The sequence below is a fragment of the Fusarium oxysporum genome, chromosome 1 (genome assembly GCF_000149955.1).
Source record: "Fusarium oxysporum f. sp. lycopersici 4287 chromosome 1, whole genome shotgun sequence".
Taxonomy (NCBI): Eukaryota; Fungi; Ascomycota; class Sordariomycetes; order Hypocreales; family Nectriaceae; genus Fusarium; species Fusarium oxysporum.
This window is the reverse complement of record NC_030986.1, coordinates 856,350-879,950: the sequence shown is the minus strand read 5'-3', so window position 1 is coordinate 879,950 and position 23,601 is coordinate 856,350. Positions and strand designations below refer to the sequence as shown.

Sequence of the window (23,601 nt, the reverse complement as noted above, 5' to 3'; positions counted from 1 at the left end):
CTGCGACGATCAATATTTCCATCATGTTGTATTAATTTGGAGTTTGCGTTGTCTGCCATTTCTGCAACCTAACGAATTTGATCATTTTCACTCATACTTTTCACTCCGTCAAGCAACATGTCTGACGAGCGGTCGCCATCGCCTGAAGGCAGTGACATTGTGGTCATTGGTAAAGACGACACCAGCAATTATAATTCGGGCAATATCCTGCCTCAACCTGAAGCTACTATTGCCCGTATCCATGAGTGGCTGCGACCTACAGAATACAATATTAAAAGCAGTGAATATCGCAAGCATTTGACATTCCATCTTGAAGGTACTGGGGAATGGATTCACAGATCAGACAACTACCTCAAATGGCATGAGAGCCAAGGAGATGGTCTCTTGTGGATCAAAGGTGTTCCAGGCTCCGGAAAGTCTGTCGTTGCAGCCAGCATGATTCACAAACTCTCTCAAGAAGAAATACCAGTTCTTTACTTCTTCTTTCGACAGATTGTTGATGACAATCATCGACCCATCAACCTTCTCAGAGACTGGCTAGACCAGATCCTCATCTACTGTCCTGAGTTGCAGGCAATCTTGAAGGTCTATCTCGACGAGTGCCGGGAGCTGGATAGCATATCAATCGACGAGCTATGGAGACACCTAAGAACAGCTCTGGCATCTGTGCCCAAAGTTTATTGTGTGGCAGATGCTTTGGATGAAATGGACGACGGCAATAGTGAATTCATCAAACAACTGGCTGAACTTGGTCATTGGACTCCTTCGTCTGTGAAGGTTTTATTGACAAGCCGACCTACTGCCAATGTCGAGGCCGCGATGAGAGGCATGAGGTTTTTTGACCTCCGAATGGACGAGAAGGCTGTGGATGTCGATATTTCTACTTATGTGCGATATTGTCTATCCGGCACTTCTCTTTCTGAGCGCGATCAACAGCTTGTCAAAGAAGCGGTACCTGGCCGAGCCAACGGTCTGTTCCTCTACGCTAAATTGGCCATGAAATCATTTTTGGAGCCAGAAGCCGACATTCATGAGACTATTTGCAAGCTTCCACTTGATTTGGACGCTATGTACATCGGCATTCTACGAGAACATGCTCGGAGATCGGGAATTTCAGAGAACACGCAGGTGATGATCCTGCAATGGGTGACTCACGCGACTCGTCCTCTTCGGCTACTAGAGCTTGCCGATATGCTCAAGACAGTCGCGGGAAGCAGATTCTCAGATAGTCTGAAAGAGAACAAGGATCTGGTTCGTGCTGCCTGTGGCCCTCTGCTCGAAATCTTACCAGACGAGGCTGTGAGTGTTGTGCACCATTCCCTTACCGAGTTTTTGGTCGGGACATCAAGAACAGGCCGCACCCCTGTTTATCCCATATTGGACTCCTCACCAACCCACTACGATCTTGCTCTCGCTTGCCTCCGATATCTCTGCGCAGGCTGCCTTCAAAATGAAACTCTTACTCCGTCAGAAACACTTAATAGCGGACGCAGCCGCAACGTGGACTTTCCATTCGCAGCGTATGCTATAAAGAATTGGCACGTACACGCTGCAAAATCTGGGTGGGCTTGTTTGCCTAATGACTTGTTGTATCAACAAATTGAATTGTTCATGGGCAATAAGGAGACACGAAACAATTGGCTGAAAATATACTTGGATTCCTCTGAAAGACTGAGGATTGAAGACGAAATTGTCTCCATGTCAGATCTCCATGTCGCCGCATTGTGCGGTCTCAAAGCGTGCATCCCGGCCCTCATCGATCGTCTGGGCCAGAAGAGCATAGACGAACAAGACTCAAGAAAAAGAAACCCGGTGTGGTGGGCTGCTTTAAGCGGACACCCGGATATCATTGAGCTGCTTCTAAACCATGGGGCATCACCTGATACTCATGACTTTAAAGGCTACCAGGCATTGCATGTAGCTGCAAGGAGGGATAAAGCACAGGTTGTTCAGCTACTCATTGAAAAAGGAATAGCTCCTACAGTCCCACGTCTCCAGAAAGACACCGACCCAGCTAGAAAGTATGCAGATACACCATTATATTATATAGCCTCATACGGCCATGTCAAGAGTTTGGAAGCGATGCTTCCATTTTTGAACACTACTGAGAAACGATCTGCTTTGCGCATTGCCATCAAGAATAGGCAGCCACAGTTCGCTAAACGAGTTCTTCAGGAGCCTGATGTCAATCCGAATGATATTACTGGATTCGAGACACCCATCTTTCTCGCTGCTAGAACAGGCTGTGTTGAAACAATCGAGGTATTGGTGAATGCTGGTGCAGATGCTTCTGTTCCTTGCTGGGTGGAGGCTGATGTCTGGGACCAACAACAGAATGTGTTGGAACGCCCCTGGTCGACTCCTCTGATAGAGCTCTGTGAGCCACAGTCTCAATTCATATGTCGGCCATATAAATCTTCCCACTACATGACGGATCTGGACTGTTCAGATTTTGACCGTGCCTTGGCATTACTCATCCAAGCTGGCGCAGACGTTAACGAGAGAGATTCTCTGGGTCGTGCTCCCATACACTCAGCGCAGTTTTCTCACAAGTTAAGACGTCTACTCGCAGCGGGCGCTGATCCAAATGCTGAGACAAAGGATGGGAAGACCGCGCTGCATTGCCTGCCAAAGAAAGGTGATGAGGAATACCTGAAGCTCCTGTTGAAAGATGAGAATGTAGACATCAACAAAAGGGAACACTGCAGAGGCAGGACACCTCTTCTTGCTGCCATTTATCATGATTCGGGCCTTACTCCACAAATGTTGAAATATAGGCCCGATTGTAATGTTACTGATTTCGAAGGGAATGGCCCTCTCCATTACGCATTTTCTCATTATAATAAATTGTCTTCGCATGAGAACTCTGGAGATGAGAATGGGGAGAACACAGACAGCACTCTGCCGACAGTATTGAGAACACTTCTAGAAGCTGGTTCGGATCCAAAACTGACAAACATTGATGGAGAAACGCCCTTACATATTCTTGTCACTAAGGGGTTCTACTATCAAGATGAATGTCTACGGATACTACTCGAATATGGAGCTGAGATCGATGCCAGAGACATCAGAGGCCGGACACCCTTGTTTCGGGCCGTGGGCAGATTCCCAAAGCAACCTATGGCAACAGATATTCTTGGGACTCTTATCAAGGCTTCGGCAAGTCTGAATGTTCGCGATAATTATGGGCGAACCCTTCTTCATGAAGCGATTCACAGCATTACCGACCTTGATTATGCACATAGAAGACTCACCGAGGTATACCAATACCTCCTTGACGCTGGTGTGTCACCTTGTGCCGTGGACCTGCATGGCAACACTCTATGCCACGAGTTGGTTCTCGTCCCAAATGCAATAAGGCTATCAGGTAAAGGAGAAATATTCCTTTCACTTTTCGAAAAGGCGGGGTTGGATGTAAACAAACCCAACTATGCTGGCACGACACCTTTGCATCTAGCTTGCCGCATGCGTCTGGACGGAAACCATGGGGTCAATTACCATGCAAAAGATTGCTTGAGATGGCTCCTCAATCAATCACCCGATGTCAACGCGTTAGATACCCAAGGGTTGAGGCCCATTCACTTCGCCGCCTCCACGAACACTTACACTGTTGACCGCTTGTTGAACGCCAGCGCAGATCCATTTGTTACCACAAATCAAGGCATGAATGCCCTACATATCGCCGCGAGGTGTAAAAGGAGTAACAGTCTCGGACTTCTACTTCAGCGCATGCACGACCTAAATCCCGACGCCACAAAATTGGCACTCGACCAGAAGGATATTTTTCAATACACCCCATTGCATTACGCAAGTCGCTCTGGGATTATCGAGTCTGTGGAACTCCTAATCAAATTAGGAGCAGAGGTTAATCCAAATTTTGATGAACTCCGAGGGACATGCTGTCCTGAACCTTGGTTCCCTCCAATTCTTCAGTGTGTATTCTTCGACCGTGAGCAACGTCTTTGGAGGCGCGGGCCAGTCAAGAAAATACCTCTTGATGATGAGCTTCCCTTTCACCAGTTGAATGATCCCGACACAATCATCGCTGCTGGTTATACTGTCGAGAACAAGGAAAGGCACTTTGATGAGATCGTATCAGGGCCTCAACTTGAATTCCTCGATCCAGTGTATGAGGCCTCGCGATATGATGAGATCATCAACGCTTTGCTTGATGCAGGAGCAGATGTGTTTCTGGGTTCCCACGGTCCAAGGTCGGCTCTTTACCGTGCGATGCTTTTCGCATCAGACGAGTGGCAGGATTACATTACAAACCTCCTCTGGAACTGCCAGGAGAAAGCTGGATATCTGGAACTTCCAGCTCCTCTTCATATTGGAATATCGAGAAGCAAAGCTCTTCGTCAAACAGAGGTTGCGGTATTGAATGAGTCACTCAACCCACGTGCAAAAGATACAAAATGGAAGAGAGTAGCACGATTACTGTCGGACCGCCACTTCTCTTTGGTAGCGAACCTGTACAAAGCTGGTGCGGACTATACTGCTGTCGATGTCGATGGTGTATCGATCCTTTCGCGACTCGTCGAATATGGTTACTATGAATTAGTCAATGACTGCTGCTCTCCAGAAGAAGCAGTAAGGTTTGATGATGCTCAATGGGTAATGGAACAAGGTGTGGAAGAGCTTGAGCCTTTGCTTGTGACGGCTTGTCGACGCTCTTCTCCCAATATGGAAGTCATTCGTGTCTTGGTAGAGGAAAAAGGAGTCGACATAAACGCACGAGGTCGTGACGGTCTTACTGCTCTTCATATTTTAGTCACTGGCAAGGAGTGGTGGCGAGTCTTTCACGCCATGCCATACCTGCTTTCTAAAGGGGCAGATATGGAAATTCGGGACGACAAGGGATGTACACCGCTGCTTTATGCTTTCACGAGATGGGGTGCCTTCCGGACTGCTGCGATGAAGTCGCTGATCGATAAAGGCGCTGACGTGAACGTCATCGATTCTGAGGGAAATGGATGTTTGAACAAAGCAGCACACCAAGAGGAGTTTATTCGACTCTTAGTCGATCATGGAGCAGAAGTCAGTCCAACCACCATCCTCTCTGCGATTGAGTTCCCAGCACCCAAACATCTTGAGCATTCTGTTGTCTGGCGGAAAGGTCTTCCTCCCTTGCAGCGTCCCTGGGAAGATGACATTGAATTACGCCAAAACGGCTGGATCCTGATACCAAATCCCCAGGAAGCCCAGATGGATACGTCAAGGTCATCCTTGCTCTTGGCAAGCTCCGCATTGGGTACGCTTCGGGGCGGCATCGAATTCGATCGTGATGCTGCTGCCAAACAGATGATGGAAACTCTACTAGGAGCTGGATTCAGTCCGTATGCCAATTGCCTAGTCATTGTTGAAAAGGTTCGGTTGCCAAACAGACCTTCCTTACCAATGGCTATAGCGACCCATGCATGGCACAAGAAGGATTCTACGGTTGAGTTTATCCCCTATGCCAAAAGTCCTCACATTTTCAGACCACCCTTTATGGCTGAAAGGGTAGTGGTGCACGAAATCTTAAAAGGAAAACGTGTCTATGGGCCGATCTTAGAGTTAGCCGATCTTGATATGGAGTTCCGCGATGCGTCTGGAGAAACTCTTCTTTTGGCTGCTTCTGAGCGAATGTCAAGCAGAGGTCCTAAGGGCGCCAGAGAAGACTATTTGCCTCTACGACTCCTGCTCGACAAAGGGGCAGATGCCTATGCAGTGGATAACTTCGGCAGAAACGTACTACATATTAGACTCGGATCTCGAGCTCTGAACGATGATAAGCTGGAAGGACTCAAGGATCTAGGGGACGCTGTACCGGCCTTGATCAACCAGACTGACGCTGATGGATATCGGCCACTCCATTACGGCCTAGCCGCGCTGACGCATGGCGAGTTTGACCAAACTGAGCCCAACTGGCTTGACTATATTATAACACAGGGTGCGGATATGCTTGCCACTGATGGTCTTGGAAACAATGCGCTCCATTACCTTGCCCCTGGCGTCTTCGGGTGTCTCTGCTATGATGGAAGCCACACTCGAGATCCTTTTGAGCGCTTCTTGAAGTTGGGACTGGATATCAATGCGCGCAACAACGCTGGCCAGACACCAGCGTTCTTCCTTGCCATGAGAGGCTATGATGATGATAATGTGGATGGAGTGGTGAGTTGGTTGGATGAATTGGGGGTGGATTGGCAAGCGAGAGACGATAAGAGGAGAACTATTCTTCATGAAATGGCAGACGAGAAGGAGTATTTGTTCAAGGCTATTATGAACAAGGGAGTTGATCCTTTGGCAGAGGATGTTGATGGGCGTTCTACTTTGGATTTAGTGGCAGCCTACGATAATGAGGATGTCCTGAAGCTGTTTGATCGGGATGGTAAGGATGATAGGGAATGAGGTATCTACGATATCAATATGCTTCTACACTAAAGATTTACGATACCTCAAGATCTTGTTTTATGATTTTCATGATAAGTATACATTGCAAGACGAGCTTCAAACATAAGTCGGGCTACAAATAATGGTGCTCTGCTTTTGTGAATAGCCTCAACGACGTCACCATGTACAATTGAACCAATCATGTTGATTCAATATCCAAATCAGGAAAGTTCCTCAACACCAATTGACCCCGGGAAAGAGTGATAGAATCAGGCGTTCGTGTAAGTTGACAAGATGCCATGATCTGATATAAGATAAGGCACTTATTTGCGACATTATTTCACTGGAAGACAAAGCAAATGTTGGTATCGGCAGTAAGCTCCTTATCGGAGATAAGAAAAGAAACACAAGGTTAAGCTTGGCTGAACAGGGATGATGGTTCTGGTAGTTCAGCGTCGGCTCAAGGTGGTGAAATCGGCGATTGATCTGAGATGCGCCTATCAGGGCTGCATGATACAGGTTGGATGCATGCCGAAGCGGCTGCCAGACAGAAGAGGAAATGTTGAGAAAAAAATCTGTTTATGAAGGCATTGAAAACTTTGATATCCTCTACAGTCTTCCATTCACCTGAATAGCATCTTCATGAGACTATACAGGGTATGACGTCGAACTACGGATAGAAAAACGCACTGTCGCGAACTTGATTAACCTCCGAGACCGAGTCAAGCAGGGGCGAAGAGAAGAGACATTGCTTATCGCGCAATATCCATTGGCTGACCCGGCAATAAAATAAACAAGCACGCAAGAAAAAACTTGTCTTTGTCTTATCCAACCAATGCCGTGGACACGTTGGCGAGCAACGGTTAGTTACTGGTGGGTCTGCCCGAGGAATTCTCGGGGAGCCCAGTGTGTGAGAATTCAAGAAGATCTGGCATTTTTGTTTTTTTCCATTTTGTATGAGTAAGACGAAGAGATTTAGAAACTCACTGATGTTTAGGTCTTGGCGGAGCATGAGAAAATGTCAGTCAGTTGTCAGGTTACATGTTGCAAGCCATGAGATAGCTCGGTGATTACACCAAAAGAGCGGTCTTTGGAATAACGTCACTGGCCAACTTTGCTTCTGGGAGGCTAAACAGGGGGAGATCCCCAATTTCTACTGTTACCCCGGGTCTTGTATTCAAGATCTGTTGGCTGCTGTGAGCCAGTGGATAGGCACGATATGGGGGCATCATGAGTGTGAAAACCAGTCTTTGGCTTTGTTACCTAACGGACACAAATTGCGTAGCATCTCCCCTTGGCCCGGTCCGTGCATTCGCCGGCGCCGATTATCCGAGTCTTCCCGAGCTCTAAAAAAATGCAAAGGAGGCATTATTTTCCCTCCCCAGCTGCTCCGCCGCGGGACCAAGAGAAAAAAAAGTCACTCAAAACACCAGAAGCTCTCCCTTTTTCTTCTTCTTCACTCCACCATCTGTTGTTAATCTCCCCTCAGTCTTTTTTCGTCTGATCCATAAACCGTCATTCACAATGGCTGCCTCTACCGGTTCCGCAAAGGTCGACGCCGTCGTCCAGAACATCAAGGCTGAGACCCCCGAGAAGAAGACTGGTCTTGCTCTCTACTCCCGATTCGCCCTTGCCGGTGCTGTCTGCTGTTCCGTCACCCACGGTGGTCTCACCCCCGTCGATGTGTATGTTTGAGTCGCCTCTGCGCTGAGTTTCTCGTCGTCAATTGCTTGAGAGCGTTTTGTGGTTGTGCGGGTTTGTCTCGGGGAAACTCAATTGGGCCCGAGATGGACACTTTTCAGTACTGCAAACCTTGACAGCCATGATGGAGAAGCAAAAGCGCACCAAATCGAACCGAAAGAACAAGATTACTGACTCTGAAATCACAGCGTCAAGACCCGTATCCAGCTCGACCCCGCTACCTACAACCGCGGTCTCGTCGGTGGTTTCCGCCAGGTTGTCCAGAATGAGGGTGCTGGTGCTCTCCTCACTGGTGTCGGCCCTACCTTCGCCGGTTACTTCCTCCAGGGTGCTCTGAAGTTCGGTGGTTACGAGTTCTTCAAGCAGCAGTGGATTGACGCTCTCGGCTACGAGACCGCCTCCAAGAACCGAACTGCTGTCTACCTCGCCTCTTCCGCCACCGCCGAGTTCTTCGCCGATATCGCCCTCTGCCCTCTTGAGGCCACCCGTATCCGTCTCGTCTCTGAGCCCACCTACGCCAGCGGTCTCGTCTCTGGCTTCGGCAAGATTGTCAAGAACGAGGGTGTCGGTGCTCTCTACGCCGGATTCGGACCCATTCTCTTCAAGCAGTGAGTATCCCCGCTGGTATACCGCTCAATTGAGTTTCAGCAAACTGACTTTCTCACTCAGGATCCCTTACACCATGGCCAAGTTCGTCGTCTACGAGAAGGTCTCTGAGGCTGTCTTCCGCAAGTTCCCCAAGAAGGACCTCTCCGACGGTATGCAGACCGTTGCCAACCTTGGCTCTGGTCTGATTGCCGGTTTCGCCGCCGCCATTGTTTCTCAGCCCGCCGACACCATGCTTTCCAAGATCAACAAGACCCAGGGTCTCCCTGGTGAGGGCACTGTCTCTCGTCTCATCAAGATCGGTAAGGAGCTCGGTCTCCGTGGCTCTTACTCCGGTATTGGTGCCCGTCTCTTCATGGTCGGTACCCTCACCGCCGGTCAGTTCGCCATCTACGGTGATCTCAAGAAGGGTAAGTTTCTCTCAATTTTCAACTCCTCCGAACCCGGCTAACAGTGCGGGCAGCAATGGGTGCCACTGGTGGTGTCGAAATCGCTGCTTAAATGTGTTTAAACACGTCTCGAACGATTCGCAGAGTGGTAGAGGTGATATGAGAAGTCTGGGGAGCGTGGCCCAAGTATTGCCCAAGAGCTGGGCCTACTTGTAACAACAGCTGCTGTTAATGCCAAAACAGCTTAGCAGGAGCTTACGGATGACGTCCAGATTTGCTCTCGCTGTCTGGGAAACAAAAAAGTGATCTTTTGGTGGAGGGGGGATGCTCGTGTTAGACTCATGTTTGCCTGTGATACCTTTCCGCATTAATGGGCAGCAGACGGGTGATACTCCGCCGAAGGGTGTATAATAGTCTCTTTTTACGCTGAAATCATAGACTGGGAGTTTGTGGACTCTTATATCTACTTGTTTTGTTCATCATGACTGTGATGTGTGAAGCTATTCGCAACTGGCGCCAATGGCGCCCTAGGGCCAGTTGAAAGAAATGACATTAATTGAGCCTTCTACTATTCAAGAGAACCTTATCAGAGGACTATTCACATACAAAACCTTTTGTTAGCCTTGAATTGATAATGCTCATCATGACATGTCGTTGCAATAAAGGCTGAGCATCAGGCTACCACACCTTCCTTCTTTTCAGATCATGCCAACCCACAGGCCCCCACGTACCGCCCATCTATACTTTATCCGAAAATAGAAATACCACATGATTCGATTGATGATTGATTAATGCCCTGAACTGGTGTCATGTTGAGATCACATTAGATTCCTCGTGCAGATCTGGCGTCGGGACCTCTCACTGAGCCTCAATACGTTCAATCCATTAGCTGCCTCTCCCTCTCTTGCCATCAAGCATCTCTCCTCACACATCAGTCACAATAGCTGTCCCTCTACAGACAGGATTAGCTAGAAACAGCTGAGCTGCATTATGCACAAACATAGAAGACAGGGGGCCCGAGACTATATAGGCTAACTTTGATGATATCTTGATCGCTCTACCAAAAACTATACCATCTTAGGTAAGAAGTATAAAACTCATCATAAGAAAACCATAATCATTTAATAATTTATGTAAATTTTGAATACTTTAGGCCTTAGGCTTGAAGCGGTATTCCAAGTTTATGATCTAATACTGATATAGGGTGTTATTGGAGTGCAGAACTAAATTGACACACTTAACTCCTCACAAACCGTAATTCATTATGCTTATTGTTCTTGAATGTTTCATGTAATATTTTTACTACCCAGAGCTATAATTGTCTTTCTGTTGCCCGTGTCCAGAGTTGAGGCCTAGAACAGCGGTCCAATTCCGCGTGGGGATGAGCTTATCTTATCAGCCAGAAAATCTCCCAAATTTTCTTCCTTTGCAGACAAAGTTCAAAGGGACCAATCCCCCACCCTCCCGCTCTACATCAACAGATCAACAGCGAAGGCCTCGACGTCGCAATGGTCAAACGAAAGGTCGCTGCGCTCGAGAAGCTCGATGCTGACTTGTATGTCAATTGCGAAACAATTCGGCTTCTTTTTGACTATTCACTAATATTTTCTACAGCGCGAGTCTGCAACAAAAAATCCGTCGCGATCCCAAGTACGTCCCTAAATTCTCGACACTGCGATTAAATACTGATACGAAGCGCTAGGTCGTACAAGGAGGAGTTCTTGAAGCAATGGGAGCAGTATGAGGCCCAGCGCGAGATCTTTCTCGTTTCACCTGGCACTGCGACCGCCGATTCTGTCGAGTCTTTCCACAACATTATCGATCTAATCGCTCACGTCGCCGATTGCTACAAGGAAGAGACCGCTACTTTCCCCGACGATCTGAAGTCTATTCTCACACAGCACCATGTCATTCTGCACCCTGAGCTGCGGGAGAAGATCGTGGGAAGTCTGGTCTTGCTGCGACGAAAGGAAGTCATCGACTCGACCAGCGTCCTCACCACGCTTTTCCCCATCCTCGTATCGTCGCCCAGCAAAACTCTACGTGAAACTCTGTTCCAGAAGATCTTGAGCGATCTGCGAAACTCGAACACGAAATCTATCAACCACCCTCTCAACCGAACCGTTCAAACCGTTCTCTACAACCTTGTTACCGCCGATCGATCCTCTCCTCGAGCTATTTGGGCCATCAAGCTCACCCGCGAGATGTGGAAGCGACAGTTCTGGACCGATGCGAAGCCCGTTGATGTCATGAAGGAGGCTTGTCTGTCCGACAACGAGAAGGTTGTTGTCGGTGCTGTTCGCTTCTTCTTGGGTGGAGACAAGGAGCGTGAGGAACTTGAGGACGAGAGCAGTGATGAGGAGGTTGATCTGAGCCAGGTCAAGCATCAGATGGGTATCAACAAGAAGACCAAGAAGTCGAAGAAGCAGTACGACAAGGCTGTCGATAAGGTCAAGCGAGCTGAGCGCAAGAAGACAAAGCCTCATCCCCTCAACTTTTCAGCTCTTCACCTCCTCCACGACCCTCAGAACTTTGCTGAGGAGCTATTTTCGAAACATCTACAAAACACCAAGGCGAAGCTATCTCTCGATACGAAGATTCTAGTGACACAACTCGTTACTCGACTTGTGGGTCTGCACAAGTTGACTATTGTGGCGCTTTACTCTTGGTTCATCAAGTTCCTTACCCCTCGACAACAGTCTGTTACTTCTTTCCTGGCTTCATTGGCGCAGGCGGTCCATAACTTGGTGCCTCCTGATGTACTGGAACCTCTGATTCAGAAGATCGCAAACGAGTTTGTTTCAGAAGCTTCGGCCGCTGAGGTCGCAGCTGCTGGTCTGAACTCTATTCGCGAAATTTGCGCTCGTCAACCCCTGGCTATGACTGATACTCTACTACAAGATTTGGTCCAGTACCGCAAGAGCAAGGACAAGGGTGTTATGATGGCTGCCAAGGGTCTTTTGTCACTGTACCGAGAGGTCGGTGCAGAGCTTCTTAAGAAGCGAGACCGTGGTAAGAATGCCACTATCAACCTGAAGGCTGGTTTCCAGGCCCAGCGCAAGTTTGGTGAAGAGGACGTCGGTGGTATTGAGGGTCTGGAGCTTCTGGAGAAGTGGAAGGAGGAGGAAAAGAAGAAGAAGCGACTTGCCAAGGGTCTTCCCGAGGATGCTGCTACTGATGAAGAGGATGAAGGAAACAAGTCTGACGAGTGGGAGGTTGCCTCTGATGACAGCAGCGAGTCTGGTGACTGGATCAATGTCTATCACTCTTCTGATGAGGAGGATGACGAAGATGAGCCTGCCTTAAAGAAGCAAAAGACAGACGAAGAACCTGTTATGGACGAAAAGACCAAGAAGGCTCTAGAGGAGAAGGAGGCCGAAATTGACCGCATCTCCAAGCTCGCCACCACAACCATCCTCACACCCGCCGATCTCGCCAAACTCCAAGAACTCCGCATGTCCGCGTCCATCGACAAAGCAATGGGCAACCGTCGCAAGCGCCAGCAAGAAGAAGACCGCCACCGCGACGACGGCCTCACCGCCGAGCAAATCGAGGCCCCCGCGCGTCTCCGCAAACTCACCAAAGAAGAGCGTGTTGCGCTTGCTAAAGAGGGCAAGCCAGATCGCGAGGAGCACAAGAGCACGCGGGCTATCAGCAAGTCCAAGATGCAGGCCCAGGGCAAGAGCACGAGTAATAGGGAGAAGCAGCGCAACAAGAATATCTTTATGACGATGGGTAAGGCGAAGAGCAAGCATAAGAGGAGTTTAGTGGAGACGAGAAAGGTTCTTAAGAGACATGTTGATAGGAGTACTAGAGGTGGACGACGAGCGAATGGTACATAGTTTTGGAGTTTGGGGGTTGGGTTAGAGATAGGTTCTCTTGTGCTATTGACACAGCGCGCACTAAAAAGAAAGTCTTTATTTTTGGTTCTACTTACTCACGTGGAGGTTCTTTGCCTGTGCCTTTTGATGAAGCAGCCATCATTTCTTAAGTTTCCTACTCCTTACCTCTCGGGTCGTCTCTCAAACGCCGATGGATCAGCTATCTGTCTTAGTCCGGTCTACTAGCTCACCTGTCAGATTATATCTAGTCAGCATGAATTCGATTCTCCTTGTTTCGAGCCTTAGATCGAGTTGAATACTGGTGCTTGTGAGAACGAGCACGAGCACGAGCCTGACAAGATTTGCAATAGAAAGTGGTCCTGACTGACTTGTTGCAACCAGAGGTTAGGCAGTGCTGCTTGATTTCATGGGTGCGGCGGGACATGGCGACGAGAATATAGCAAGCCTGGATCGTTGCGGCGCTGGCGGACATGTTGGTGAGGTATTGCTCGATGTCTTTCGCATCAGCGATGAGGTTGGTTTTGGTTTCCTGGGTGGAAAGCATGATGCCGGTTGGTTAGTTAGTTTCTTAGTTTACCTTGCTTTGGAGTCTGTATGTTGAAGCACCGGGTTCTTGTGATGGATGAGGTTGTTAGAAAGGAAAAGTCGTGGATTTGTAGCATTTTGAGATGGTGTTGGCTGAAGATGTAAGTGAATGAGGGTGTCGGATGACAACTGTGTTCGATGTTCCACCCGTGGAAAGTGGATGTTCACGGTGTAAGGCATTGTGATGTTGAGTGAACAAGACGACTGTTCTCGTACGTGACAGTGACAAAGTCTAGAACACTTCTCGATCATGGTCAGGGGAATGAATAGACTTTAACTTGTAGCCTTCTGATACAACATCACTTCAACCAACGATTCACCACGTCAAACCTTCGAATCCCCTTGTCTCACCTCGCATCCTGAGACACAGCACTTTAACAAACTTACTCGCAACCAACAGAGTACTGCGATTGGCCACCCTTGATCGTGCCAAGTAGATTACCATTCGGCATGGGGTTAACCAAACCGAGAGAGAAAATAGTCCGATGATAGACATGAAAATGGCCGTAATAAGAAGGCGCTTTATGCACGTAAGTTGCGTGCGTATCACGAGCGGAGGATTTAGCTTTTGTGTTTCATTTCACGTTCTGCCCCGCGTTCTTGGGATTAAATCAAGGAGGAGAAGCCTAGGAGGTTGTAATTTAAAGAACAGGGACTTGCCGAGGGAGAGTGCCGTAGAGAATTGACGCTATTGCCAGCCTCGTTCGGCAGATGAATCCTTGTGAAGTTGGAGTAAGTGCTCGATATGCATGAACAACACGACCAAACAGCAATGTTTACTATATATCTCCCTTCATCAAAGCTCTAGAAAGTAATGCTTATCTCTGCAAACTCTTCTAGAAGTATCATTCAATGCATCCTCAACTCACTTACCCTCCCACTCGGTCCAACATTACAACGATCCCATGGCCAAAAACCTGAATCATGTCCCGACCAAAAACAACCATAAACCATGCTTATCATTCCATCAACTAAACCCATTTCAGACGATTTCCCCTTCCCCCGCAAATCCCCAGGTTTTCTTCTCCAACAAACACACTCAAGCTACTGGAGCCTTTTCCCTAATGAGGTTACAGCGCAGGAGAACCGTGATGCCACACGCACTCTCTTTTCTATGACGGTCAATGTGTTACGGGCGCCCCCTTGCTCGGGTCTGCTCGAGCCGAAAAGAAATGTAAATAGCTTGCTCTTTCCCCTTTTGCCTCTTGAAATCGTAGTTTTTCTTTTTCTCGTAATTGTCGTCGAAATATTCTCAAAATGGGCGCCAAAAAGTTCTTCAAGGAGAGGTCGCTCAAGGTCTCGGATAAGAAAGTCACCAAAGCAGCGGAACTCACCCTGCGGGAATCCATCTGGCCTATTGCGCTGGTTACTGTTCTCTTCTTCCTCTGGGGTTTCAGTTATGGACTCCTTGATACGCTGAACAAGCACTTTCAAAAGGTGCTTCATATCGATCGTGCGCGATCGGCAGGTCTTCAGGCTGCGTACTTTGGGTATGTATACCAGTATCGACGAGTATTAGAGTAGGGCTAATAAACGTTTCAGTGCTTATCCTCTTGCGTCGCTGGGACACGCTGCGTGGATCCTTCGTCATTATTCGTACAAGGCTGTGTTTATCTGGGGTCTTTGCTTATATGCTGTTGGCGCGTTGATTGCTATTCCATGTATCAAGGCGAAGTCGTTTGCTGGGTTTTGCATGTCCATCTTTATCATCGGAAACGGACTTGGTTCTCTTGAGACTGCTGCTAACCCATTCATCACTGGTATGTTGAGTCGTTCTCAGTTTGTGTTCGCCTCTAACATCTGTAGTTTGCGGTCCTCCTCGATATTCGGAAATTCGCATCAACATCTCCCAAGCATTCAACGGTATCGGTACCGTCATTGCTCCCGTTCTCGGCTCATATGTCTTCTTCAACAATCTCGATGATAACGCAGCGCTCGCCAACGTGCAATGGGTCTATCTCTCCATCGCTGTCTTCGTCTTGATTCTGGCGTGCCTCTTCTACGTCTCCAAGATTCCTGAAATCACCGACGCTGGTACGTTGAGTCCCCTGCACCAGCACTACGCTCACTAACAATCTTCAGACATGGCCTTGCAAGCTCAAGAGACGCATTCAGATGCCGATGACAAGCCCTTCTATAAACAGTACAAGCTCTTCCATGCTTCGTTCGCTCAATTCTGTTATACCGGCGCGCAAGTTGCTATCGCGAGTTTCTTCATTAACTATGCGACTGAGATGCGCAAAGGAACATCAGACTCAATGGGAGCCAAGCTCTTTGCCGGCGCACAAGCAGCCTTTACAGTCGGTCGTTTCTTCGGAACGTTTCTCATGAAATTCTGCAAACCGCGAAAGGTTTTCTTGGTGTTCTTGACAATGTGCATTGTCTTTATCGGACCGCCTATCGTTCACCACGGAACCGCTGGTGTATCTTTCCTCTACATCGTTCTCTTTTTCGAGTCTATCTGCTTCCCTACCATTGTTGCTTTGGGTATGAGAGGTCTTGGTCGCCATACTAAGCGAGGAAGTGGTTTCATTATTGCTGGTGTTATTGGCGGTGCTTGTGTGCCTCCCCTGACAGGAGCTGTTGCAGATATGCATGACGTTGGTATCTCGATGGTTGTACCCATGATGTTCTTCGTTGCAGCCTGGTCATACCCCATTGCTGTTAACTTTGTCCCCTCTTACAAGAAGGTCGTTGACGTTTTCTACGAGGCAGACATCGGTCTTGGAGAGCGAACTCTCGATGAGGAGAAGATTCAGGGTACACAGCACGAGGAGAAGGATATGTCTGCACGTGCTTGATGTATGCAATCCCGTTCAGAGTAGTGTAGTTAGTAGTCAGAATACCAAGTTTTCAAAAAAGAAACAGTTGCAGAAGAAGTAGAAACAGCAAAAGAAATGCGTAATCTGGGAATCGAACCCAGGGCTCCCCGACGCTGCTCGAATGGCAACGGAGAATTTTACCACTAAACCAATTACGCTTGTGGTTCGTTGAAGACAGTCTCGGCAATGGGAATTATGTCTTACAATGCTTGGTCTTGGTGGAGGTACTGAATTTTCTTACGTGGCATCGTTGTGGGGCGAACAACGGCCTTGTGCTAGCCGAATCAATTAGAAATGGGCTGAGCGACTTGCCGAGTTAGACTGAAACGGCAGGATGTCACGTGAACGCTCACGCCTCATTGTTCGAAGTGTTCTAGGTAAGATACATAGATAGAGACAGGAAACAATTAGAAGAGTCTGACTGCCGAAGCATGATACTTAGTTGCTCAGTTACTGGCTTCAGATACTCTCATATCCAATACTTCAAGTTAAGAGTATTTGCAACAACTATCCCTGTAGTGACATACTCGCCTCGTCCGGTTGAAACAGAACACGCAGTGACATATCAGCTACAAGAAACACATACAGTTAAGCATTGAGTTTACCGTTTCAAATTCCACAAGATCGTCGAAAGAGGTCGAGGCTTTACCGCCTATATTGACCGTTTCACGTTTATTTTTATCATCAACTTAAAACCCCAAGATCCTACCCTGTATCTCGACCGGGACGTTAACTGCCGATACCTTATTTCTAACTTTATTATCTCCCGGTTTCACATCACCAGAAACATTCAGTATTTTACCAAACCGTTATTCAACCTCAACCATGTTCATTCTCAGAGATAAGCTATTCATAGTGTTAGCCTCTGCTTGTGAAGCAACCAGTGCTCCATATTGACTCGCCTCAACTCCGTGAAGATCACGAGTGGGTCAAAGGCAGCGTCTCTCTGAGCACTGATTTACATACGCCGTGGCAAGGAAGAGCCTGGAATCATAACATAGCCATCATCGACGATGGGAATCCCAATTCCCGGCTTTACGCCAAGAGTACTGTCTTATTGCCTCGGTGACATTTGAGAACAAGTCCCCATAGCAGTTGTCTCAAAAGCCACCTCACAGACCATATTTCCGCGTGGGATATACTCCTTTTGGAGACCGATAAATCATCCGAGAATACCCTCTCTTGCCTCTCCATCTCTCTCTATCCACCATAATCAGCCCCAGTAGCCAATCTTGCATTGACGTCTCACACGTGTAGAGATCCCCTTCTCTCATTCGTCGCGTTGAAAGCTTGGTTCGGACAATACCCGCAGATCTAACACAAAAAAGAACAAGCTCCTTGGCTTTATCCACGATAAAGTTGAGGGTCCCTCTATCATCATCCCTGCCTGCAGCATTTCTCGTTTAGTGCACCGAAGACTTTGAACGCATGGTGCCTGTTTGATTGGTCGCTTTTTCGTTGTGTGTTTCGAGGTTTTGAGGTTTTGGCTGAAAAGAGTATCGAGTCGCGTGTCTGTGCTTCAAGCACACGAGGGCTACTCTAGAAGCTGAGAGTCATCAAACGTCAACGGTTGAGAAAGGAACAGGAATTGGGCCCTTCCAAGGGAGCTGTGAAGAGCTTGTCTACAGAAGAGCAACTTAGCAACTCAAATCTAGCAATTGAGTTCAGAAACCTTCCAAGCTCAACCTTCGCCATCTCTCACGATCATCACAAGCTCCCCCAGCCGTTTCCCCTCCAGGATTCGTCAAGCCATAGCTCGCCTACAGCTTGGCATACATCCCCCTAGCATTAGCCATCTGCATCACCATCTCAGACGTCGGTGACGCATTAGGAATCATGTCGTGTGCTCACTCCTCTCCCATCTCAAACCCATCGTATTCCCCCCCTCAGCTTATGTGTCGCGTGCCCTATTTCCCAAAACCATCACTTCTTCCTTTCCCACGATCGCCAGTTACAGCCTGAGACGTTTTAGCACTGGAAACAAGGTTAGTCACAAGCTTAAGGTAAGCTTAGTTCTTCAAGTGGAGAAGAGAGTGTGGTCTCCAGTTTCTTCAACGCCTCCCGGATGTGTTGCTACCGTTGACAGAGAAGCCAATTGCTTGCTGTAGAGCCTGTTCGTGCATGTTCCAGCCCTGTTCTGTGTTACGCAGTCACACTCGCACTCTGTTGATCTGATTCTTGGCATACAAGAATTTCTGTGGCAAGCCCGGGATGTTTGATGTTAATCCTAGCTCGAGGTCCTTTTTTACCTCTTCTTCGGTGGAATCGTCTTGGCGATGTCTTGTCTTGGCCCTTTTTCTTGGGGGGCGTGGGAGTAACTCCATAACCCACGTAGAATAATTCTTTCTTTTCTTCTCCACAAGCTGGAAAAACTTATATATACTATGGAAATGTCTCGTAGAAGCTGAATTCTCCAGATCCCTCACACATCTTCCTTTTCTTTCTGAACTTCTTCATTCTACTGCACCGCTGAAATGGCAGTCTTCGCTCAGTACGACTACCTCTTCGCGGTAGGCACTATCTTTGCCTTCCTCGATGCCTGGAACATCGGTGCCAACGATGTCGCCAACTCGTGGGCTTCATCGGTATCTTCCCGATCTATCAGCTACTTCCAGGCTATGATCGGTGCTAGTATCATGGAGTTCACTGGTGCTCTTGGTGTTGGTGGCCGTGTGGCTGATACCATCCGAACAAAGATTGTTGATGTCGAGGCCTTTGATGATAGTCCTGCCCTTCTTATGCTGGGTATGGTCTGCGCCGTTGTTGCTTCTGCTAGTTATCTCACCTTTGCTACCCGTTTCGGTTTCCCTGTGTCTACTACCCATTCTATCCTTGGTGGTGTTTTGGGTATGGGTGTTGGTGCCCTTGGTGGCTCTGGTATCACTTGGGTTGGCTACAAGGAGGACGGCTCTCTTGATATCCAGCAAGGTGTTGTTCAGGTTAGTACTTAACCACCATCTCAAACTCACACCTACTAACTCATATCTCACAGGTCTTCCTCGCTTGGATCATCGCCCCTATGCTTTCCGGTATCTTCGGTGCCTCCATCTTCCTCTTCACAAAATACTGCGTCCTCCTCCGCAAGAACCCCGCCATCAAGGGTCTCATCCTCGTCCCCTTCTACTTCTGGGCCACCGCCTCACTCATCGTCATGCTTCTCATCTGGAAGGGTGGCTCTTATGAGGTCAAGCTCACCGAGCAGCAAATCCCCGGTGTCATTGTCGCCGCTGGTGCTGGCTGGGGTCTTCTTATGGCCATCTTCCTTGTCCCCTGGTTGTACCGTATCATCATCAAGGAGGACTGGCAGCTCAAAGCCTACCACATCTTCCTTGGCCCTCTCCTCCTCCGCCGTGGACCTGTCCCCCCCACCCCCGACAACTTCCAGGGCGTCGTCCGCAACTTCTACGAGGGTCACCTTACTCGCGAGGAGCTTGAGGAGCGCCGCACTCAGCGCGCTGCTGCCCTTGGTGAAGATCTTGAGGCCGGTGGCGATGACAAGAAGGTTGTCACTGAGCAAGCCACCGAAGAGGAACCCGCCGTCAACCCATACCAGCACAAGTCTATGATTGGACCCAAGCCTGATGCTCCTTGGTACACTGGTGCTTTCATGTGGTGGGCCTTCAAGTTTGCCATTCTCCACGGTGTCGATAAGGATATTGTTGGTTCCCAGAGCGAGAAGTCTGTTGTTGCTGGCGACGTTGAAGAGATTCACGCTCGTGCCGAGCATTTCGACAACCGAACCGAATTCCTGTACACTTTCCTCCAAGTCATGACCGCTGCTTCTGCCTCTTTCGTCCACGGCGCAAACGACGTTGCCAATGCTGTCGGCCCTTATGCCTCTATCTACCAGATCTGGCAGTCCGGCGCAGTCCCTGGAAGCAAGGCTCAAGTTCCTATTTGGATTCTCGCTTTTGGTGGTGCTGGTATTGTCATCGGTCTCTGGACATATGGTTATAACATCATGCGCAACTTGGGTAACCGTGTGACTCTCATGTCTCCTGCTCGTGGCTTCTCCATGGAACTTGGCTCTGTTATCACTGTCATCCTGGCCACTCGTCTTAGTAAGTTGTTCCCGCAAACACTTTTCAACAACATGCACTAACCAGTCTTGCAGAGCTGCCTGTGTCTACTACTCAATGTATCACTGGTGCCATTGTCGGAGTCGGTCTCTGCAACGGAGATTGGCGTTCTATCAACTGGCGCATGGTTGGATGGATCTATCTTGGATGGTTCATCACTGTTCCTACAGCTGGTCTGATCTCAGGTTGCTTGATGGCTTTCATCACATACGCTCCTAACTGGAACTAGAGAATAGATTGCGATAGAACTGTTATGATTTTATGTTAAATGGCGTTTGGGAATACGATACAGAATACACCAATTTTATGATTCCAAATTACCTTAAACACATAAGCTTGCACATGTAACTTCTAGGGAAGGCAAAACTTAGGACCTTTCTCCTAAATTACAAAAAGACTAAGGTAAATTTAGGTAAGTTTAGTATAGCCTTGGTAGGCCTTTAGATCAGCTCTTCCTTTAGCACTTTGTCTCAAGGCTAGAGGTTTTCTTGCTCCTTGAGAGACTGTTTAAAGCATCATCATCACATCTTGACTATGCAGCTCATATAAGAGAAAGAGACAGGTTACTTTTATTAAAGGAATGGCTATCTTAATGATGAAACAATGTACCTAATCCCTCCTCAACCTGCCACTAGACACAGCACTAAGTACTGAATTCTTATTATGTACCCAGGTCAAGTGGTTCTCTTGTGTCCAGTGACACTGGCCTTTAGATTGATGTCTTCAATCTTACGCCTGGATGGCCTTGCCCTCGTTTGGGAGCGCATCAGTTGTAGAGTCGGGCGAATCGCACGGAGCGCTTCAGGGGCTTATGCTCCTTCTCATCTGCTTCGACGTACTTAGCAGCCCATTTCTCAACGGTCTTTTCAACAGCCTTCTCGACCGTGGCGTCGTCATAAGGATCGGAGCGCTTATCGTGCTTACCATCCTTGCTTCGATTATCCAACTTCTCATGCTCGGTGGACTCAGTAGTCTCAGCGGTCTCCTCCTCCAACTCGAAGATGGCGATGAGGGCCTTGCGGACTTCCTTGTCGATGATCTTCTCGAGAAGCTTCAGAACCTTCTCGATGGCGTGTTCGACCTCCTCATCTGAAGGATTATCACCCAGAGCCTCGAGGGTCTTGGCGAAGATCTTGTCGGCAGCCTTGATGATTTCGCTGATAGCACGAGCAAGGCACTCAATAACGACTTCCTCCTCAGGCTCTGCAACACCTTCAATCGTGACGATGTAGTTGATGGTCTTCTTGATGTTCTCTGCGATGATACTCTTGATGGCTTTCTCAACCTTCCTGACGTACTTGAGGATAGTTCCAGAGGTAGGGTCTGAACCGGCCTTCTTAACAGCCTTTCGGATGACCTCCTCGATAGCGTTGGAGATGTTGTCCTCAGCCTCCTCAATGTACTCCTCTACCTTGGCACTGTTGGCTTCTAACTCAGTAGCCTCGGTAGCTTTGTTAGACTTGGACTCAAGAGAGCGCTTGTGGGCGCCCTCACCACCCCAGTGTCCGGCATCAATGACAAAAAGCTTCTCTCTGAACTTGCGCTCATGAGTGACGCGGGCATCCCAAAGCTTCTCCAAAGCCTCGTGCTTGGCCTTTTCCTTCTCATCCTCCAAGATCGCCTTCTTGGCGGAGTAGTGGGAGGACTTTTCGTACTCGGTAGGCTCATGTTCATGCTCCTTATGCTCATGATGGTCGTAGTGATGCTGCTCTTCAGGCTTATCCTCATGTTCCTCATGCTGATCGTGATGATATTTCTTGGGCTCATGCTCATGCTCATCTTCCTTTGAGTGGTGCTCCTTGTGCTCTTCCTTTGGATCATGTTCCTTATGCTCGTGGATAGAGTAGTGCTTCTTAGGTTCATGATCCTTGTGCTCGTGGTGACCAGAGTGGTGTTTCTCCTCAGGCTCTTCGTCCTTGTACTCATAGTGCTTATAGTGGACAGAGTCGTGCTTCTCCTCAGGCTTTCTCGTGCTCGTAGTGCTTATGCGCTTTCTTTCCGAAGTGAAGACGGTAGAAATTGTTAAGAGCCTCTTGGAAATGTCCCTTCAGAATCTCTTTGACCTCTTCCTCGGACTTCTTGTAACCACCATGCACGGAAGCAGACCTCTTATCATGCTCGTGCTCATGCTCATGCTCGTACTTAGGTCCATACTTGTACTTGTGCCCGTGCTGTTTCTCATGTTTGTACTTGTCCTCTTCGGAGTGATACTGGTGCTCAGGATCATCCTTGTGCTTGTACTTGTGTTCCTGCTTCTTGTTGACCTCTTCCAAAAGCTTCTTGTGCTTCTCGGCCTCGAGCTCACTCTGAGACGCCTTTTCCTTCTTGGAGGTATTAATGTGAGTGCGAGAGTGATCGGACTTTTCCTTGTAGTAGACAGAAACTGGATCCTTGTGCTCAATTGATCGCTTGTGGTGGCCATAGTCGTACTCATGGCTGTAGTGATGCTTATGAGGATCATGGTGGTGGTGACCGTGGTGGCCATCGTGATGACCATAATGGTGCTTGTGATGATCATGATGATGGCCGTCGTGATGATCCTTGTGATGATCGTGATGATCATAACCATGGTGGTGTCCGTCGTGGTGACCATCATCCTTATAGTCGTAGTAAATGTGATGCTGCTTATAGTGGTAATGGTCGTCGAAGTGCTTGTGGCGGTGCTTGTGGACATGGTCATGAGCATGGCTGTGGTTATGGCCATGATGATGCCCGTGATGGTGCTTATGTCTGTGACCATGGTGCTTCTCTCCGTCATCCTCAAGCAAGCCACGAGCATGGTGGTGGTGGTACCCATCATGGTGCTCGCCGTGGTGGTGCTTGTGACCCTCGTCGTGACCGTGGTGATGGTTGTGGTGCTCAGCGTGATGATGGCCGTGATGCTCATTGTGGTGATGATTTCCATCATAGTGCTCATAGTGGTGGTGCTTTCCATCGTGATGTTCGCCATGGTGGTGCTTGTGAGGATCATAGTGGAGACCATGATGATGACCGGGATCATCGCGGTGGTAGTGATAGCCGAAGTGCTTGAAGTAATCATCCAAGAAAGCATTGAAGTCACGGTGGCTGCTAGGATCATAGTAGTGATGGAGCTTGTAGTGATCATAAGCATCGTGATGACCATGATGACCATGATGACCATGATGCCCGTGGTGACCGTGATGATGTCCGGGATCGTGATGATCGTGGTGTTCATGATGGTAAT

At 48.4% G+C, this 23,601-nt stretch overlaps 7 protein-coding genes and 1 non-coding gene across 8 annotated transcripts in view; 5 read left to right on the top strand and 3 right to left on the bottom strand.

Annotated features, from left to right (window-relative positions):
• The first annotated feature begins 9 nt into the window (after positions 1 to 9).
• On the top strand, positions 10 to 6,549 carry FOXG_11114 (uncharacterized protein). The gene has a single exon (XM_018390620.1). It carries the CDS (start codon positions 118 to 120, stop codon positions 6,388 to 6,390), a length of 6,273 nt encoding a protein of 2,090 aa, XP_018249125.1. The 5' UTR covers positions 10 to 117; the 3' UTR covers positions 6,391 to 6,549.
• A 1,082-nt stretch (positions 6,550 to 7,631) lies between these two features.
• FOXG_11113 (uncharacterized protein) lies at positions 7,632 to 9,748 on the top strand. The gene is made up of 4 exons (XM_018390619.1): positions 7,632 to 8,057; positions 8,262 to 8,681; positions 8,743 to 9,089; positions 9,143 to 9,748. The coding sequence occupies exons 1-4, from the start codon at positions 7,897 to 7,899 to the stop codon at positions 9,178 to 9,180; spliced, it is 966 nt and encodes a 321-aa protein (XP_018249124.1). The 5' UTR covers positions 7,632 to 7,896; the 3' UTR covers positions 9,181 to 9,748.
• Positions 9,749 to 10,501: 753 nt separating this feature from the next.
• On the top strand, positions 10,502 to 13,218 carry FOXG_11112 (uncharacterized protein). Its single transcript, XM_018390618.1, has 3 exons — positions 10,502 to 10,623; positions 10,683 to 10,718; positions 10,771 to 13,218. Exons 1-3 carry the CDS (start codon positions 10,577 to 10,579, stop codon positions 12,908 to 12,910), a joined length of 2,223 nt encoding a protein of 740 aa, XP_018249123.1. The 5' UTR covers positions 10,502 to 10,576; the 3' UTR covers positions 12,911 to 13,218.
• Positions 13,155 to 13,675, bottom strand: FOXG_20461 (uncharacterized protein; the record flags this gene model as incomplete). The annotated part of the gene is made up of 2 exons (XM_018400742.1): positions 13,155 to 13,439; positions 13,517 to 13,675. The coding sequence occupies 2 exons, from the start codon at positions 13,673 to 13,675 to the stop codon at positions 13,155 to 13,157; spliced, it is 444 nt and encodes a 147-aa protein (XP_018249122.1).
• Positions 13,676 to 14,510: 835 nt separating this feature from the next.
• Positions 14,511 to 16,394, top strand: FOXG_11111 (MFS transporter, FHS family, L-fucose permease). Its single transcript, XM_018390617.1, has 4 exons — positions 14,511 to 14,985; positions 15,038 to 15,255; positions 15,302 to 15,529; positions 15,578 to 16,394. The coding sequence occupies exons 1-4, from the start codon at positions 14,753 to 14,755 to the stop codon at positions 16,294 to 16,296; spliced, it is 1,398 nt and encodes a 465-aa protein (XP_018249121.1). The 5' UTR covers positions 14,511 to 14,752; the 3' UTR covers positions 16,297 to 16,394.
• On the bottom strand, positions 16,394 to 16,475 carry FOXG_20460. Its single transcript has one exon. It is a non-coding gene; the product is annotated as a tRNA-Gly (tRNA).
• Positions 16,476 to 18,662: 2,187 nt separating this feature from the next.
• Positions 18,663 to 20,724, top strand: FOXG_11110 (PiT family inorganic phosphate transporter). Its single transcript, XM_018390616.1, has 3 exons — positions 18,663 to 19,256; positions 19,310 to 20,378; positions 20,432 to 20,724. The coding sequence occupies exons 1-3, from the start codon at positions 18,792 to 18,794 to the stop codon at positions 20,623 to 20,625; spliced, it is 1,728 nt and encodes a 575-aa protein (XP_018249120.1). The 5' UTR covers positions 18,663 to 18,791; the 3' UTR covers positions 20,626 to 20,724.
• A 438-nt stretch (positions 20,725 to 21,162) lies between these two features.
• Positions 21,163 to 23,601, bottom strand: part of FOXG_20459 (uncharacterized protein) — a gene marked incomplete at both ends in the record, with an annotated part of 3,791 nt that continues 1,352 nt past the window's right edge. The window contains 2 exons of the mRNA XM_018400741.1: positions 21,163 to 22,428; positions 22,460 to 23,465. Coding sequence (XP_018249119.1) covers positions 21,163 to 22,428; positions 22,460 to 23,465 — 2,272 coding nt within the window. The remainder of the gene's footprint in view (positions 22,429 to 22,459; positions 23,466 to 23,601) is intronic.

Bases quoted from the DNA above. Each gene is read 5' to 3' on its own strand.
- FOXG_11111 (XM_018390617.1), top strand. From the start codon at position 14,753: ATGGGCGCCAAAAAGTTCTTCAAGGAGAGGTCGCTCAAGGTCTCGGAT. The intron at 14,986-15,037 runs GTATGTATACCA...TAAACGTTTCAG, and splicing joins CTTCAGGCTGCGTACTTTGG to TGCTTATCCTCTTGCGTCGC. The intron at 15,530-15,577 runs GTACGTTGAGTC...AACAATCTTCAG, and splicing joins TCCTGAAATCACCGACGCTG to ACATGGCCTTGCAAGCTCAA.
- FOXG_11112 (XM_018390618.1), top strand. From the start codon at position 10,577: ATGGTCAAACGAAAGGTCGCTGCGCTCGAGAAGCTCGATGCTGACTT. The intron at 10,624-10,682 runs GTATGTCAATTG...TATTTTCTACAG, and splicing joins GAGAAGCTCGATGCTGACTT to CGCGAGTCTGCAACAAAAAA. The intron at 10,719-10,770 runs GTACGTCCCTAA...ACGAAGCGCTAG, and splicing joins AAAATCCGTCGCGATCCCAA to GTCGTACAAGGAGGAGTTCT.
- FOXG_11110 (XM_018390616.1), top strand. From the start codon at position 18,792: ATGGCAGTCTTCGCTCAGTACGACTACCTCTTCGCGGTAGGCACTATC. The intron at 19,257-19,309 runs GTTAGTACTTAA...CATATCTCACAG, and splicing joins TCCAGCAAGGTGTTGTTCAG to GTCTTCCTCGCTTGGATCAT. The intron at 20,379-20,431 runs GTAAGTTGTTCC...CCAGTCTTGCAG, and splicing joins CATCCTGGCCACTCGTCTTA to AGCTGCCTGTGTCTACTACT.
- FOXG_11113 (XM_018390619.1), top strand. From the start codon at position 7,897: ATGGCTGCCTCTACCGGTTCCGCAAAGGTCGACGCCGTCGTCCAGAAC. The intron at 8,058-8,261 runs GTATGTTTGAGT...CTGAAATCACAG, and splicing joins GGTCTCACCCCCGTCGATGT to CGTCAAGACCCGTATCCAGC. The intron at 9,090-9,142 runs GTAAGTTTCTCT...CAGTGCGGGCAG, and splicing joins CTACGGTGATCTCAAGAAGG to CAATGGGTGCCACTGGTGGT.
- FOXG_11114 (XM_018390620.1), top strand. From the start codon at position 118: ATGTCTGACGAGCGGTCGCCATCGCCTGAAGGCAGTGACATTGTGGTC.